This window comes from Phyllobates terribilis, unplaced genomic scaffold (assembly GCF_046119375.1).
Source record: "Phyllobates terribilis strain yellow unplaced genomic scaffold, ASM4611937v1 Scaffold_2__4_contigs__length_985480577, whole genome shotgun sequence".
In the NCBI taxonomy this organism is placed as follows: Eukaryota; Metazoa; Chordata; class Amphibia; order Anura; family Dendrobatidae; genus Phyllobates; species Phyllobates terribilis.
Window position 1 is genome coordinate 854,285,362 of NW_027362762.1, and position 17,217 is coordinate 854,302,578.

At 39.5% G+C, this 17,217-nt stretch overlaps 1 protein-coding gene across 19 annotated transcripts in view; it reads right to left on the reverse strand.

The window, feature by feature from the left end:
• Positions 1-953: 953 nt before the first annotated feature.
• Positions 954-17,217, reverse strand: part of MYO18A (myosin XVIIIA) — a 386,801-nt gene continuing 370,537 nt past the window's right edge. For 13 of the 19 annotated variants that reach the window (XM_073667922.1, XM_073667921.1, XM_073667918.1 and 10 more), the window contains 2 exons: positions 13,636-15,125; positions 4,721-4,852 (listed from right to left, as the gene is read on the reverse strand). In XM_073667922.1, the coding sequence (XP_073524023.1) occupies positions 13,640-15,125 (1,486 nt within the window). In that variant the 3' untranslated portion in view covers positions 4,721-4,852; positions 13,636-13,639. Of the gene's footprint in view, positions 4,853-13,635; positions 15,126-17,217 lie in introns of all 19 variants that reach the window. The other 6 variants (XM_073667936.1, XM_073667934.1, XM_073667935.1 and 3 more) reach the window with 1 other exon arrangement.

Below are 17,217 nucleotides of genomic sequence, written 5' to 3' on the forward strand. Positions count from 1 at the left end.
TTACCTTAGCATTGTGGCCAACCAAGTTGATTTCTTCATAGCAGCTGTTTACCCTACTGGCAAAAGGACACTTTCAGCTGGACAATGGACACCATGACACAAGGCTCGACCAGTCATGGATTGGTTCCAGGAACATTGCAGGGAGTTCTCCTTGCCTTTCTGGTCTTCATACAGTAGACCCTAAATAGTAATCCTATAGAGTACCTCAACCCAGTGATGCAACAGGCTGTTCGGGGCATGCAAGTACCTTCAGCTAGTTCGATAAGCTAACCTGTCCGTATGAGCAAATATTGTAAAACTATTTTCAACAACTAGTGGAATCTGTGCCAAGAAGAATTGCTGCAGTTCTGAAGGCCAAAGCCGGTCCAACCCAATACTTGATGGGTCTCTCAAAGCGGCCATTAAACGTAGATGATTGTAGATTCTGAAAAATAATCCCAACCACAGTGATACCACTATTAATCTTCCCATGCCCAATACTTTAGATTTTAGATGTAAGAAATATAGACTACACACACGAAGGCTGATTTCATGTATTTTTTTTTATTTAACTCCACACAATTAATAAAAAAAGCTGCAGCTCAAGCACATCCATAGTATGGATATATGTATATATAACCCTTTTCCTACCCCAACCTCATGTGAGATAGACCATCCACCAGGGACATATACAGCTTGTGGTTTTTCTAAGGACCGGGACGTTTCTGCAAAAATCTGCAGTGTAAAGATTGTTCCTACCTTAGCCTGTTGACGGTGCAAAAGAACAAATTTATAAAACTATGAAGACCGTAAAAGATTAAATTTAAAAAAAAAAAGAATTCCCACCAAAATCTCGATTTAACAGGTCTGATCTAGAAAATATGATATCAGAAATAAAGACATTGAGGCCTTTCATATTTAAGAGTTAATCACATATTGACAAGGACAACTAAATAAAGGAAAAAAATCCAAGCAAAATTTTACTTTTTTTATTGCACGGTTTACTAAAAAAGAAAGAAGTGGCAATGAAAAAAAATGTATTAAAAAATAAATTTTTATAATGTAGACCAGAAAGGGTTATTACATTTCCTACATTAAATCTGACTATAGATTTCTGATGTTTAGTCACCATATTTGGTCCCTACCTTTATGTTGCTGTTACCTCCGTTTTCCTGCTCAGTGGGATGGATATCGGTAGAGGAAGAGCAGGAGATGGTTGATTTAGATCTTTCGCAGCGCTACTGATGCTACTGTGGCAGCCATGTTGGACAAAAGGAGAAAAGGTCACAGTGCGGGGAGAAGGGAAGCTGGGCAATAAAAAGGAGGGGGCCAGGTATGGCGACTATACATACAATATGCATAGTCAATTTTAATATCATAAGTGAACAGGGTCGCTTTAAAGGGTATGATGAGCGCAAGTGCTCGTTACTCGAGTTCGCCTAGGGTGCTTGGGTATGCACCAAGTATCGGGGGTGCTCAAGTGACGTGCTTGAGTCCCCAAGGCCCCATGTTTCACGGCTGTCAGACAGCCACAAAACATGCGGGGATTGCCCGTGTTTTGTGGCTAACAGCCACGAAACATGCAGCCGCGGGGACTTGAACATGTCACTCGAGCACCCGCAATACTCTGTGTGTACCCGAGCACCCTAGGCGAACTTGAGTAACGAGAACTTGCGCTCATCACTAGTACCTTTCACTCAAACTTAGTGGCTAATGTCTCAGTGATGTCACTAGATTCTAGTTTTTGGCAGCTTGCATTGTCATAAACTTTGTTTAAAGCCAATTCCGCTAAAAATTTGAAAATAAAAAAGTGAATAGCAATTTCCCAAGCCCCCACTGAGTTATACCAGGTATCCAGGAAGCTGAGGCCTATGCCGCTGTTTGCATAGAGGAGGAAAAATCTGTGGTCAACTTTGAATTACTACACCTGGCGAGACTGAATCACTTTAATACAAAAACTTACCTCATCAACTAAAATTCTGGATTAGCAGGCCGAAGGAGTTTAGTTGACTTTATCATGGATACGCAACTTTTAATGGCATGCTGTTATTCTTTATCCACTTCCGATTCAGTTTTCGTGCTCTCTAATTTTTCCTCAAACTTCTACCAAGAGACATAACTTTTTTTTATTTTTTGTGTACAGAGCCATAGGAGGGCTTGTTTTTTTTGAGGGACAAGTTGTATTTACTTTATTAAATAATGTACTAGAAAGTGGAAAAAAAATTCAATGTGAAGTTAACGGGTAAAAAGCTGAATGATTCCATTGATTTTTTTATGGAGTATGGTAGATATGACCTGGCAACATGATCTTACAGGTCAGTATGATTGTGGTAATACCGAACAATTTTTTTTTTAATTTTACTATTTTATTTATATATTTAGAGGTTTAAAAAATAGAATCAAACACTAAGAAAATGGTGACACAAGCCACATTTTTAATTTAGAGACCTGTGGTTTTTTTTCCCGGGGAATCTGTATAAGGGCTTGTTTCTGGCTTGACAAGTCACCAAAAAACTGCAAATTCTTGTACTTTGATTTCTTTATGCCATTAACTTTTAGTTAATTAACTTTATATTTTCATAGATTGGAATTTTACAGATGTGGTTCCATCAAATAAGTTTAGGTTTTTTTTCTTAACTTATTAGTTTTTTTTATTACAATTGACTTATTTTTTTAGTCCCCTTAGGGGACTTGTACTGCGGCACATTGGCAGCCTGCCATTACTTTGCAACAATTTAAATGCCACTGTGAGAGATTAATGGCAGTACGTAAATGGTTAAACAGCAGCGTTCGGGGCTAGATCTGGTCACAGCTATTAGAGTCAGGCGCTGGCTCTATAACACAGCCAACATCTGCTATGTATTACCCTTCTGCATATACACGCACTCAACTGTTGATGAAAATATACGTCACAGGTTGTTAATATGATTAATAATTTTTTATAGTGGCCACAGCTTTATTTTTTTTAATTCTGATTTCCAAATTCCCTGTCTAATATTCTGGCTTCTAGCAGTCACCACTGGAGGGAGCTTAGGAGTTTATTGCATTAGGATATGTGTTAAGCCCATAAACACCCGAGTTGTAGCCATCAGGGTAGGTTTGTATATTAATTTCCATGCAGAGGATTTGGATCACAGACTGTTATAAATCAGCTCAAAACTGGAACCTAATTAGATTTAAAAAAACGTTTTTTAAAAGGAAATTTTCACTTTATTGAATATCTACTTTGTAAGTAAGAGAAAAGAGGTCACATAACCACAGTGGTTCCCTAAATTAACACATTACCAGGTGAAGCAGCTAATATGTGCAAAAGTTTTGCAAACGTCAGCCATAATTTAAGCTTCCTAGACTCCTGAGACAAGTTATGGAGGAAAGGGAGGCGGTTCTGAAAGGGGTTGTCCCTCAATTACAGCTTCCTAAGTAGCCACAGGATAGATAAGTATCTGATCGCTGAGGGTCTTGGGAAACGTTGAGCTTGGTTATTCAAACTGGAGACACAGGATCCGCGTCAAACAGTGCAGGTCCTGGAAGTGGGACCCCAATGATCACACACTTCTCTATCGTGGATAGGTGATCATTTGTAATTTTGGCAGAACCTCTTTAACTGCACCTAAATATTCAGAATTTTAACTCCAGAACATGCAGGAGATTAAAAAAAAAAAATGGAAGTGCTAACTTTTTTTCTGGGTATGAGGCTTGCAGTGACCCTCATATGTTTTTTTTTTTGCCAAATACTAAAAATGATAATTTCACTGTTTCACTGTAGCAAGTGACAAGCAAAATCCAGCCATGACAACAGTTCATGCTGCAAGACATTCATGTAGAAAAGTTTCAGCTTTAAATTGATTGCAGATCAGCAAAAGAGAATTTCCCATCTACGTACAATTACTTTTGGCCAAAATAGTTGTACATTTGTTGTGGTAATAAATCTTGAAATACCCAATGTCGCCCCCCATGATAAACTAGGAGCTTAGGAAATACTGCGCATTACATAACACCATGGTAAGCCTTGGCTTAGAGGATTACGGCCATTGTTAGATTCCTATATTGCAGCATGCCTCTGTTCATTGTGCACAATCTGGACTGTGGCCCCCAGCGGATCCAGCCCAAGAGATCACTTATATCATACCGGCTGTCTTCTCTATTCAACCAACCAGGATATCAACCGTACATACATAATACACATATGTAAATAATAAGATACAGGGTGATCACCTTGAGGGTCTAGGAATAATTGCAATGTGGTCTCCCAAACTAAAGGAGGTCAGAAAAAAAGGCACCATTCAGCTGGGAGCCCCCATTCTGAACATCCAGGACCGCATACTCTCACTATATTTACAGAGAGAGATGAGACCAGTGGACAATGAGACATCCCCAGCTGTCGAAAATCCACTATTCCACCAAGGGGTGAAACAAAGATGCAGAAAACAGTACAGGAAAAATAATAATTTATCTGATTCTCTTCTCCATTTTCACCAACCATCAACATGTAAAGTAAAAGAAGACAATCCAATGAAAGCACCCTGCAACGTTAAAACGCAGAATTGAGCCCATGCAGTAAGGTTGCCAGGCGGTGGACAAGAATGCGGTGTCGAGTCACTCTTCTCAGGCTGGAAGCGAACACACAGTCCCCAAGGACAAGTATAGAAACTGCATCTCTCAGTCCGTGGAAATGGCAATATTCTCCCATTCCTATAGGTGGCACTGTTCACATCCTCATCATGATTAGGACAAGGGTTCAGAGGATTTGGTTTCTGTGTCGCTGTCGCTCAGGTAGCTCCGCGAGGAATATTTCGATCGGTATGTGCTATCAAAGTTGTCCTGCTCATCATCACCTCTGTCATAGCTCAATGGTTTTCTATAGCTTGGGGGGCTGAAAAATAAAAAGAAATGGTAATTTTTTTCATTTTAGTTCGATGCACATGGAATCGTAGAGGGAGGTCACTTTTTCACTCATTTGTACAACACAAGTGGGATCTTTAATATTGAGTATTAATGCAGAGTTATAGGTACATGCACATTCAGGTAACTGCACTCAAGCTCAAGTAGAAGAGAGCTAATCTGCACACTTTTCCCAGGAGTCTCCGTACACCACATGGATCTCTAATGAAAACCAGTAACCCTAATGCTTAATTAGCCACTTAAAGATATCCTTGTAGAAATTGAACTTATGGCTCTTACCGAGGGAATCCAGTCAGCATTACATTCATATATGTCAAATACATTGGAGAAGATCTAAACCCTTTGTTGCATTTACTGGAGATAAAATGGTCTTTTTGGCCTTCTTGCACATATCCATGACATGTCAAAAGATCATTTGGACTGGACATACTCTTTAAGGGTAGCTCTCTATGCCCTTCTGATGGTATTGCTTTCCTGTGATACCTAAAGTATTTGGTTGGCCCACGAAAAAGAATATCTTCTAATATTTTGTGCTAGTGGAGTGTCCGCATATATTCCACTTAATTGTAGGAGAGAGTCTTGGTTGTCGTCCCACCTCCTTTAGATACTTCAAACGTTTATATTATGTATCAAAAAAATCACCAGAATCTACAAACTTAGATCACCTTGTATTAGGGCTTGTGCAGACTGCCGTAGTTTTGGTCAGAGTGCGATCCGTCAAAACATCGGATCGCACTCGGACCAATGTTATTCAATAAGGCAGTGTACATATCCGAGTGATCCGAGGAAAGACATTGTAGAATGCACGATATGCCTCTAATAGATGACATTCAACCATTCATGTCTATGGGTTCATGGAAAACATCTGAAAGCGGTCCAATTTTCACGGACAGACTGAATGGAGTAGATGGAGACTTTTTCTGACCACACTCCCAACCACACACACTCCTGACCACCATAATCAGACTGATTTTCTTTGATGTGGAGAAAACGTTCCTCTGCAACTGCCCTTACTCGGTTTCAAATCTTCAAATTACAATCTTCCCTTAATTCAAGTTTCCAATTAATAACAAAAAACGAATATCACTTCTGTATAAGAGAAAGAAGCATCTCTTCCCAAGAAGTACTTGTAATCTAAAGTAGAACATACATATACGAACTTTCTAAACTAATCGACATAAGTATCTACCAAACATCCAAAAAGTGGATGAATAGACGTCAGCCTTGACCCTTCGAAAATAGGACCCATCCAACTTCTTAGGAGTTGGGCCAGTAGGAAAGGTCAAACTATAAAACAGGAGGCAACACAAAAATTATTATTGGGATGCTTGTGAAGCATGTTTAACGACAACTATACAAAATGTAGAAAAAAAAATAACAGCAAAAAGTGAAGTAGGAAAGGGTCATGTGAGCCTCCCAGTTATTACAAATGACCCAAATACAAAAGACCAAGTATAAGTGAGAGAGGGGGATTATATGTGGGCAGAATTTACAATAGGGAGTTCTGCATACCTTTTTTTGTGCACAGCAGCTCTCAATAATTTAGTATTAGACCACTGGCTTCTTTCTTAGTGTCCTGCATTAAATGGCACCTCCAATGTTATTGGCATTTATGTACTGGTCTCCAGCCAGAAAGTTAAATCTGAGGGCAGGAGACAGTCAGCAAGAGTCTGTGGCATCAGTACCACCCAATCTGCAGTAAACTTTTTGAGAGAGATTCAAGGACCAGCAAAAATTAGAGGTACCCCTTAAGGAACCCATTTTTCACACTTGATTTCTACCCCCACTTTCTCAATGACGAGAAGGGTCCACTTATTTTCAAACTATCAGACAAAGCATAGAAAATATTCTATATATTTCTTAATGTGACGGAAAAGACTGATCCTCACTGCATCTGAAATTCGGTTTCCTGTTCTTCGGCATGCAAACAGTTAAAGCTCCAACGTGACACATTAATTCTAATGAATACCACCATCACCATTTATTAAAGAGGTCTGCAGATCCTGTGAAACTGCACAATGCGGAAGGAGAAACAGCATCATTAAGTACTGATGGCTACCATTCAATCATCATGCGGCTGTGGACATTAATCCATTTAATAGATGCAAACTACCTTCTTCCACTAATTAATACATTTTCCATGGCAATTTGCAGGGAAGTCTTCTTCCCTTCCAGGTTTTATCTCCTGCTCATATACGCACCATATAACATGTGTATACAATAAATACTTAACGTACAAGGTTTCCATCAATGGCATTGTAAAAGCTGATAGAAGTAGGAAGAAAATCTGCAGAAAGAGTTTCCAATTGGAAAGCTGCATTTAGTAATTGCTTATATCTGCGCCCTCGTCCCCTCCCTCCTTGTATTTCCGATTTTCTACCCCTATGAATCTTTATTCGGCTCCAAAATGTGCCCTCCAGGCAGAAACAAATTGCGTTGAAGTTGTGCAAATTGCAGGCACGTCAGAGTATTAATCCAGATCAATGAGCGGAGGGAGATTGAAAAAACAAAAGGATCTGTCAGGGAATTTGCCGCCTGCCTTGCGAGGATTCTCCTAACTAAACAAATAAATGAACATGCCCAGCCCGGGAGAAGTGTCCCCCTTGTCTGCAGGCGGAGGGCACCAACGTCAAAATTATCCATGTCACAAGTAACTTCCACCGCCTATAAAACGTATAATGTGAAATGCTGCCGACAAGGCTTCTATGTTACAAAGACTTACACTGTGAGCCACTGATACGTTAATCAAGATGTTTTGTTACATAGACGGTTCTGACAATTTTAAGGGAATGGATCATCAGGCTATGATATCAAGTTGTTTTCATTAAATCTTTTTCACGAGACTATTCATTTGAATACAAATTACAGCTTTTACAGTAATATTTTCTGTAGCTCACTTTCCGGCTTTGCAGTGTAGATTGAGACATGATCTGCACCAGGTTTAAATTATAGCTTTGTATCTATAGCCTTCCAGCTGTACCAAAGAAAGACAGCAACACTATGCACAGAAAAGGCTTTGTATATATGCCTCTGCCATTCCCTCATCTCTGGCTATACTTTATCTTGTCCTGGACTGTATTAGGGTATGTTCACAGGTGGCGTTTTAGCATGCTATTTTTTCACTTGCACTTTTTGTCCCCCCATTCAGCATCGGTGAAAAACACTGAAAAAACTTTAAAAAGAATTGACATGCTGCAGATAAAAAAAAAAGCCAATGATCTCAAAAACACAATCGCACCACTTTGCTGGTGCTGTAAAAAAGGCTGCAAAAACGCAACATGTGAATATTAGTCTGTGGAAATGTTTTTTGTTCATTAACTCATTCATTGCAACTGCCATAAACATTGTGGTACTGTCTGTAAACACGAAGGAAGGCAGTGCCTCTACCAGGGAAGTGTTTTTTTAATTTGGCTTAGAGACCGATTCTCTACGTATTTAAAGGCAAACGACTGTGTTTAAAACTTTTCTATACAGTCTATCTAATTGACACACAATAGTAAAATAACATATTATATAAGTGGCTGATGTGGAGCACAACTATTGCTTTACAGATGGCCAGACCTACCAATTATATAAGAAACGTCAATGAACTAAAATATGATACAGCAGACAGTGTTTAACGCCTCTTGGTTTTCTTAAGTAAAATTCAAAAATTATTATAGTATAAAATTACTATGGTGGATTATAAAAATTTCTAAACCATGATATAGTCAGAAAGGGGTGACAGGCCATATATAGTAGGTTTAATAATATTATCTTTTATTCATTGGGAATATTGATAAAAATTGGTGAACTTATAACCTAATGTGATGGAGTCATAACGACGGGGGTTGAAAGTCTTAAGATTTCTAAGAAGTCTTTGCCCTTGTGCGAATATAAATTTTCTGTTTCTTGATAAATTCTAGGAGCACAACTAATCATAGCCAACCCAAATATTTGCCATACTACTAAAGAGCAGCTCAAATATATGCAGGAAATATCAAGGAATGTCGACATTTCATTACAATACTTAACATACCTATAAGTGAAGCCGCCAAGTGGTGTCTACCTGCTTACAGTAATGCATACACAAGGCAGTACTTTTTAGGCTGGATTCACACATTTAGTTTTAAGACGTTTTTGGTGCAGTTTTTTTTTATTTTTATTTTCCTTTCCTTGCAATTTAATTATTTTGACCTTTTTTTTTCCTAAATTCACCCGTTTTGATTCTGATGTATAAATTTGTCTGGCAATCTCATTTAGGGTATCAAACGTGGCAGGCATGTTTTGGACTTGGTCACACATTTAGATAGGAGGTTAGAGAACTTTCTACACATGGTAATATCACTATTCAGATGTATGGAACAGACAGTGTTTCATCAATTTTTGATTGAGGAGAAAAAATTGTCTCTCCACCTTCTGCTACAGTGGCATGTAAAAGTTTGGGCACCTCTGGTCAAAATTACTGTTATTGTGAACAGTTAAGCAAGTTGAGGATGAAATGATCTCTAAAAGGCCTAAAGTTAAAGATGATACATTTACTTTGTATTTTATGCAAAAAAAAAAAATTATATTGTATATATTTAGTTATTTTTTGCAAAAGTTTGGGCACACTTGGAGATTTATGTGCTCTGATAACTTTGAATAAGGTTTCAGACCTTAGCCTGTTACGGTTATGGCTTGTTCACCATCATAGTTAGGAAAGGCCAGGTGAGGCAAATTTCCCAGCTTTATAAAAACCCAACTTCCTAAACTTGTGCCAAAAAACAGCAGCCATGGTTTCTTCTAAGCACTCTGAAAATGAAAATGGTGGAGGCCCACAAAGCAGGAGAAGGCTATGAGAAGATGACAAAGCGTTTTCAAGTTGCCATTTCCTCAGTTCGAAATGTAATTAAAAACGGCAGTTAACAGGAACAGTGGGGGTCAAGATAAGGTCTAAAAGACCAAACAAAATTTCAGCTCATAGGATTGCTAGAGAGGCAAATTAGAACCCCCGCTTGACTGCAAAAGACATTCAGAAAGATTTAGCGGCCTCTGGAGTTGTGGTACATTGTTCTACTGTTCATAGACACCTGCATAAATATGGCCTTTATGGAAGAGTCATCAAAAGAGAACCTCTCTTGCGTCCTCACCATAAAATTCAGCATCAGAAGTATGCAAAAGAACATCTAAACAAGCATGATGCATTTTGGAAACATGTCCTGTGGACCGATGAGGTTAAAATAGAACTCTGGCCACAATGATCAAAGGTATGTGTGGAGAAAAAAGGGCACAGAATTTCAGGAAAAGAACATCTCACCAACCATTAAGCATGGGGGTGGATCAATCATGCTTTGGGGTTGTGATGCAGCCAATGGCACAGTCTTATATCTCTATACAACTTGGAGTCAAAATGTAACCATTCACAAGATTTTAAATGAGGTTTCTCACAGAATAGATTATAAATGTATAAATCACAAAGACCCCACTGACTGGTAAAACGGGAAGTCCTTGACCCCCCCATTCTATATCATTGTTGTCAAGTTCAGTGGAGTTGTAGTTAAAGAAGCACTGTGCCAAGATATTCAATGTCTAAGATGTCTAAGATATCTGAGTATGCTTTCCTAAAGGTGCATGCTCAATAGTTAAGGACTAGTGTTGAGCGAGTATGTTCTGTTAACCCTTTCGCAGAGTACGCTGGGGCCCAGCACCGAATATTTATAGCTGCTCGGTGATATGGTTGACTGTTTGACAGTTTTATTACATGGGAGGAATGTCTATTTCTTACACATTCCTCACATGTAATAAAGCTGCCAAACGGTTGCAAATCATGCACACGGGAGCGATTTAACCTCATCACCAAGCAGCTATAAATACTCGGAGCTCGGCCCGAGCGTACTCGGACAGAACATACTCGCTCAACACTATTAAGGACCCCATACACAATAGATAGCGGTCGGTCGAACCATTGATTCGTCAGGCAACCATCTCTTCCAACTCCATGGAAGAGCCAGCGCTCCGGTGTTCTCGGTGAGAGAACTAGTGTCAGACTTCTCTGGCACCTGCTTATCTCACAGAGAACAAAAGAATCAGAAATCCAAAATTGGACATGCTGATTCCTTATCTCCACAAACATCACCTGTCGAGTGAGAGTCTGAAGGCCCCAATACACCTTAGACTGTCCGCTGACCCTACTGATGCTGTTAGTCTAGTGTATATGGGGGCCTTTACTCAATTAAAGTTGCTGACCACAGAGAGGAGGAACAAAAGGGCTAAGGACCCTTCTATTAGTGATTATGGGAAGTCCCAGCAGTGTAGCCCCCAGCAATTAGACGTTTATCACCTATCCAGATGAAAGGTGATAAAGGTTCACAGTGGGGAAATCCCACGTAAGTATTCTTTACTGGAATCAGGTTTTCCGATTCTGACCCAATGTATGTACCAGAAAAAAAAAAGTATTCATGATACTGGATGAAAATCGGTCTGATCCCGGACCGCGATACAGTGTCTGGCCGTGGGTCTCCCATCTGGAGTATGAAAGCTTCATGTATTTCTATGAGGCTTTCACATTCGGGTCAGGAGAGCACGGCCGGTTTGTGCTTTGTGGTCTGTGATTGGACTGATTTGCACGGACGTCTGAATGAGCCATTAGAGTAAAGGGCTTTAAACCTACCATCTCTCATAATCGAAGAGTTGGAAAACCTAGTTGGATGTGGACAACACAACACTTACACAGAGCACAGCATTTTTCAGCTTAAGAAATACAATAGGAAGACTTGGGAGACTGCAATTGATCTCATCACTCCATGTAATCATATGGACAGGCACAGCATCTGATCAGTCATGGAATACATTTGTTGAAAAAAAGGAACACACACAATTGGGTTCAAAGAGGTTTTGAAAAAAAAGGTAAAACATAACATGCCATAAAGTGTGTCTTGGTCCTCCCACTATATAAAGTTGTACATATCACTGTACAGTAAAACATATACTTTTTAGTTCCATAAATCACTTCTTTACACTCCCTGATAATAAAAGGAATCTGATGGCTTCATTTAGCAGATCTTCTGTGCATCAGTTCATATAGAATTTAGAGGTGAGCTCACCATACCTTAGATCACCATTCAGCCTAAAACTAAACTGTACGGTTAAGTTACATAATCAAGTTTTTTTCAACTAAAAAAAAATGCTGTGTATATATTACATAAAATAAGGGTTGGAGTACCCAAATTCTGCTGACTCTCAGAGCGGTGCTGCTGAAGAGGGAGGAACCTGCACAGCACTCAGCCAACCAAGTGCCTCTCACCAGAGGGAGGTCCAGGCAGGTGATGGGGAGGAGAAGTCTGTCCCCCCCGAGAACTGTGGCGCACATTAGTGGCATCAGAACAGTCAGGACGCTGCTTCTTTCTCTCGTTTGGCCCTTCCGCTTTATGGCACGCTGAGATTTTTTTTTTTTTTATTAAATACAAAATAAGTCATAAAATAATGGATACCCTACCCCTACTTTAGGATATCAAGGAAATTCTGGGGTCCAATATAGTAAAACTGTCCATAGAAGAACATTTAAACTGTTTGCTGCCAACTCTAGTGATTATATGAAGGCTTCATTATCAATGTAATATTTGCACCAATAGGCAGATCTGGTAAGTTCTAGATACTATTTTCTTGATCTTCCGAACTTCTAGCTTACTACAGGCTATGCATGGTAAGGAGAACCATAGCCTCTTCACCACAAAGAAGCACCGATGTGAATGCAGATTTAATCTTACTATTTTTATTTTTACAGTGCAAAAGAATAAATGTCATACAGAGAATGGTAGCAGACTTACTGTCTGAATGCAAAGGGTTACTCAGTGAAGTGCTAGATTGCGGCATTGAGACCATGGATAATAAAACAGGCGACAAGAACTGCAAACTCTTCCTGTAGTCCCGATTAATTTTCAGTCTGTTCACTCACTAGCTTCCTTGACAGAAAGAACTACACAAAGCTTAGGAAAAGTGGTATTTTCAACAAATATGTATAGAGGGACATTTGCATATCTGTGGATCACCAAAGTCTCTTACTTCAGCTCGGGAAGGATTAAGGTCACTCATGGGGGGTGTAGTAGCTGCACAGATTAACAGAACAGCCTTTAAGACATAACAGTGCTTATAATTCATGTGAATGTATTTCCAGGATTGGCACAATACGCACACTCACTCTGATCTTCTCTTAAAAATCTCTAAGGGATTTTTCTTAAGGCTACTGGTATAGCAGTACAAGCACAAACTTTAAAGATCTTAAACTTGGGTAAGTCATTGGAAGAGTCTCCCTGGCAATATCAGATAAAATTCTACAGACACAAGAACATCATTTAATATGAAGAATAGACAAAGAAGGTTAAATGATGAAGTGTTTTAGCTGCCTTTTTAGGGGATATTTAGCAGTGTCGATCAGGTTGACTACACAAGTATTCCCTCAGTGAGTGTCCCCAAATATCACCTCTTGTACATACTTGGACTATAGTCGATCCAGAAGGTATTTTCCGCTATCTCAATGTACAACAAAAGCATTAATCTTTGTATATATGCAAATATAATCCAAAATGTACTACAATTTAACCAGATTTATGTTGGATATATTGCGCCAACTACATACTGAAGTTTTCAAACAAGTAGTGTAACACTAAGAGTATAAGAAGTGACGACACACACTTTGTTTAAAAATGCTAGTTCTCAAAACACCACAAATTAAAGTTAGTAATCCACTCCGTGCAGGGCATGCTATTGAAGTTCACTCACAAGCAAAACACCTACTGCCTTAATCACTCTCAGGCCGGTATAAATATTTCATCATCAGACTGTCTACTTGTTTCTTCCTTTTTTTATCTTCTTTTTTTGCCAGTTTTCCGCCTTTTCCATCTTTCTTGTCTCCTTGAGGCTCTTCTTCATCTTCTGGGTCCTTACTTTTCGGCCCCTTTTTCACACTGCTTCCACTACGGTAAGATACTGTAGATCCTGAAGAGGAATTTGATTCTGAGGATGATGAAGAGGAGGATGATTCAGTTTGTTTCTTCTTTGATTTCTTTTTGGACTTCTTAGAATGTTTTTTAGAGCTCTTCTTTTTGCGTTCCTCCTCAGAACTAGAACTACTCTTTCGAACTCTACTTCGTCTGCTGGAAGCCCTGGAGAAGTCTACAGCAGATGCTGACCTCTTGAGACCAGAAGATGACTCTCCTTTTTCTGCATGCAAGCTCTTAATACTTCTTACACTTTTTGAGTCATCATCGTCCTCGGAATCGGGATCAAGACTTTTCCTCTTAAACTTTATAGGTTTGTAGCTCAGAACCTCATTGATCGCAGCCTCAAGGTCTGGATCTAAGTAGTTGCGGTGTGAAACAGGCTGAGGATCTCTACTTTCTAGTTCAACGTCTTCCGATCCAGGTGTTCTAGCCTGAGGAGGTACTGAAAAACTACGTCCAGAGGAGTGCTGACTATACAAAGACCTAGTATCACTAAACCCAATGCTAACAGAATCATCAAAATCATCTATTGTGCTTCGGACCATAGACAAACGAGTGTCAGAGCGGTTGCCCAATGTTGGACTTTCTAATCCAAAGTCTGAACGCCTACTGAGTGAAGGACTTAAGGCTGATAAGCCATTACGTGGTTCATCTAGTTTAGAGGTACTACGTTTTAGACTAGGTGGACTTTCTAATCCAAAGTCTGAACGCCTACTGAGTGAAGGACTTAAGGCTGACAAGCCATTACGTGGTTCATCTAGTTTAGAGGTGCTACGTCTTAGACTAGGTGGACTAGTAATACCAAAGCTCAGTGAGGATTTCGTTTCATCTTCATCTTCTAAAGCCCGCCTGTTAGAGAGGCGACTGGAAACAACTGACACCTTATCAAACTCTGGGCTTGCAATGGACCATCGCTTGTCAAGTCCCTTTCTGGCTCGACTAGATGCTTCAGTAAATGCTTGAGACACCAGTGATGCCCGATCATCCAGATCTTCACTACCTTGAGATTTTCTCCAGGAAGTTACAGACATCGTATCATCAATGGCACTTCCAGAAGGATCTTTCTGAACCTTTCTAAATGACCTATCCGGGGACTCAGATCTATCTTTCAGAGTGGAAAACAAAGAATCCACATCGCCTTTGCCACCTATAGAGTCCTTAATGTTTACCCTTTTTCTATAACTGAGAGAGCTCATTACTGACACTGGCCTGTCATCCACCTCTTTGACTTGTTTGACAGGCTTTAGTTCTTTTCCTTCCTTCATTTCTGTACTCTGACTAGGTCTTTAGTCATGTGAATGTGTGGAAGTTTGATGCATGACACAATGGCATGGAAAGAGAAGAAGAAGACAGAAAAATATAAGAAACAAGTAAGAAACAATATAAAAAAAGCAAAATGTATGACAGAACAAGAGCACTGAGTAGAAAGAACAACATTAAATGAAATTTAAGTAGACAGGATAAAGAACTGTACCGTGTACGCCTTAAAATTAGTGAGATGCAAAGTCCTAGTCATCTTTTGCACAACATTATGCGCAACATCTGCCAACATACATGGTACTCATGTGGAACATTTCTCAAGTGAAAGATAAGAAAAAAAAAATCTTCTAAATGGAAAACTCATCCACCTGTTCTACAGAATGAACACCTTATCGGGGCAAATGAGTGCTGAGGTGTGAGGCGAATACAAGACAGCCACTCAGGCCTCCAGCATGACTCCATAATTACCTTACTTATTTGGTTAGATAATGAAATAAAGAGATCATAATCTCTGCCCAAGATTTTAACACTGCACCAAGAAAAATGAGTTTTGGGACAATGTTGTTTGAGCTTCGATGCTGTGGCCCGTTGCTAATTGCTTGGAAATGACTAATGTGTAGAGTGATTCAAGCTGGCTAGAGAGTACCCCAAGTTATAAATTGTGATTGGTTTTGTGCTTAATGACGCAGGCTATTTGCTGATGACCCTCAGCAGAGGGATACAACTGAAATAAACATGCTTCTTGAAGAAGTCTTCTGCGTTTATTGCCTGCTCTGCAAAATTACAATTGCACTGTTTGCCACAATGCAGAGATGAAAATAACACATAATTTTCTGTATCTGACCAAGTTGCTGAGAATTTGCAATTACAAATATATACAGATGCATCCAAATATGCAGCACTGGACCCTCAATTCGTAATTTCTGAACAAATGTCTCCTCTTAATTGTTAATTTGTTGGCATGTTAGCTGTTTTGGGGGCCTTTTGTCGAGACCTCCACCAATGAAAAAAGCATTCACCTTCGAGACTAAAGATGGACTCGGATGTCCAGTTAAGCCAGTCTCAAGTCTCAGAGGAGAGCAGCGCTTCTGCTCCCTAATTGTAGTGAGAAATCGGTGGAGGTCTCAGCACTCGAAACCCCACAGATCAAAACTTCTGACATCTGTCTGAGATAGTTTAGTGAATCCTGCATTAAGCAGGGGATTGGACACGATGATCCTGGAGGTCCCTTCCAACTTTACCATTCTATGACATGTCTCTACGAGAAAAAGTCCAGTTACACTATAAACTGATGCTCCATTTTTGATTGACATTGGTTTTGTGGTAAGAAAAATTTACAATTTTTGCAGTACATTTTCATTCTTATTCTAATTATTGCTTGCATACCTGAATAAATCCTTCAGCTAAACTCATTAACACATGAACATATGAATGGTCTGACTAGTATAAAAATACACCTAATACATGCATTCATGTGTTAATGAACTGAACTGCAGGAAGGCATTGTATTGTCAAATTAGTGACTTGAAAACTACAAGCTGAAACCTGAAGGGGTATTTATATCTGGTATTTTGTGCCATCACTTCACAATTGCAGAGATTTCATCCTCTAGGACAACCATAATCCAGAGAATGAAAAGAACTGCAGCACTACTCAATTAAAACAAATGAGGCTAGGTAGGCACTTTGGTGGCCAAGAGAACAGCTACACAAGGAAAGCGAAGTCATAGCTATGGGCCATCCATTATAAGGAGCAGTGAAAACCTATGAGGTCGGACCTCCACTGATCATAAAGTGATAGCATATACCAGTAACATCACTTTATAAGATGGAACACCCCTTTAATTAGAAGCAGTAATTAGAAGCAGCAATGAAAAAAAATTGAAGATCTATAAAACCATTCTAGATTATTAACTGACTATAGAGCTAATGACATATAGATTGGGAGCCCCCGCGGGCCGGGTCCTCGCTCCCCCTGTACCAGTCACCAACTTGTATTGTTCAAAATTTATTGTAATTGTTTGTGCTGTGTACAGTATTTTTCGGACTATAAGACGCACTTTTTTCTCCAAAATTTTGGAGGAAAGTGGGGGGTGCGTCTTACAGTCCAATATATA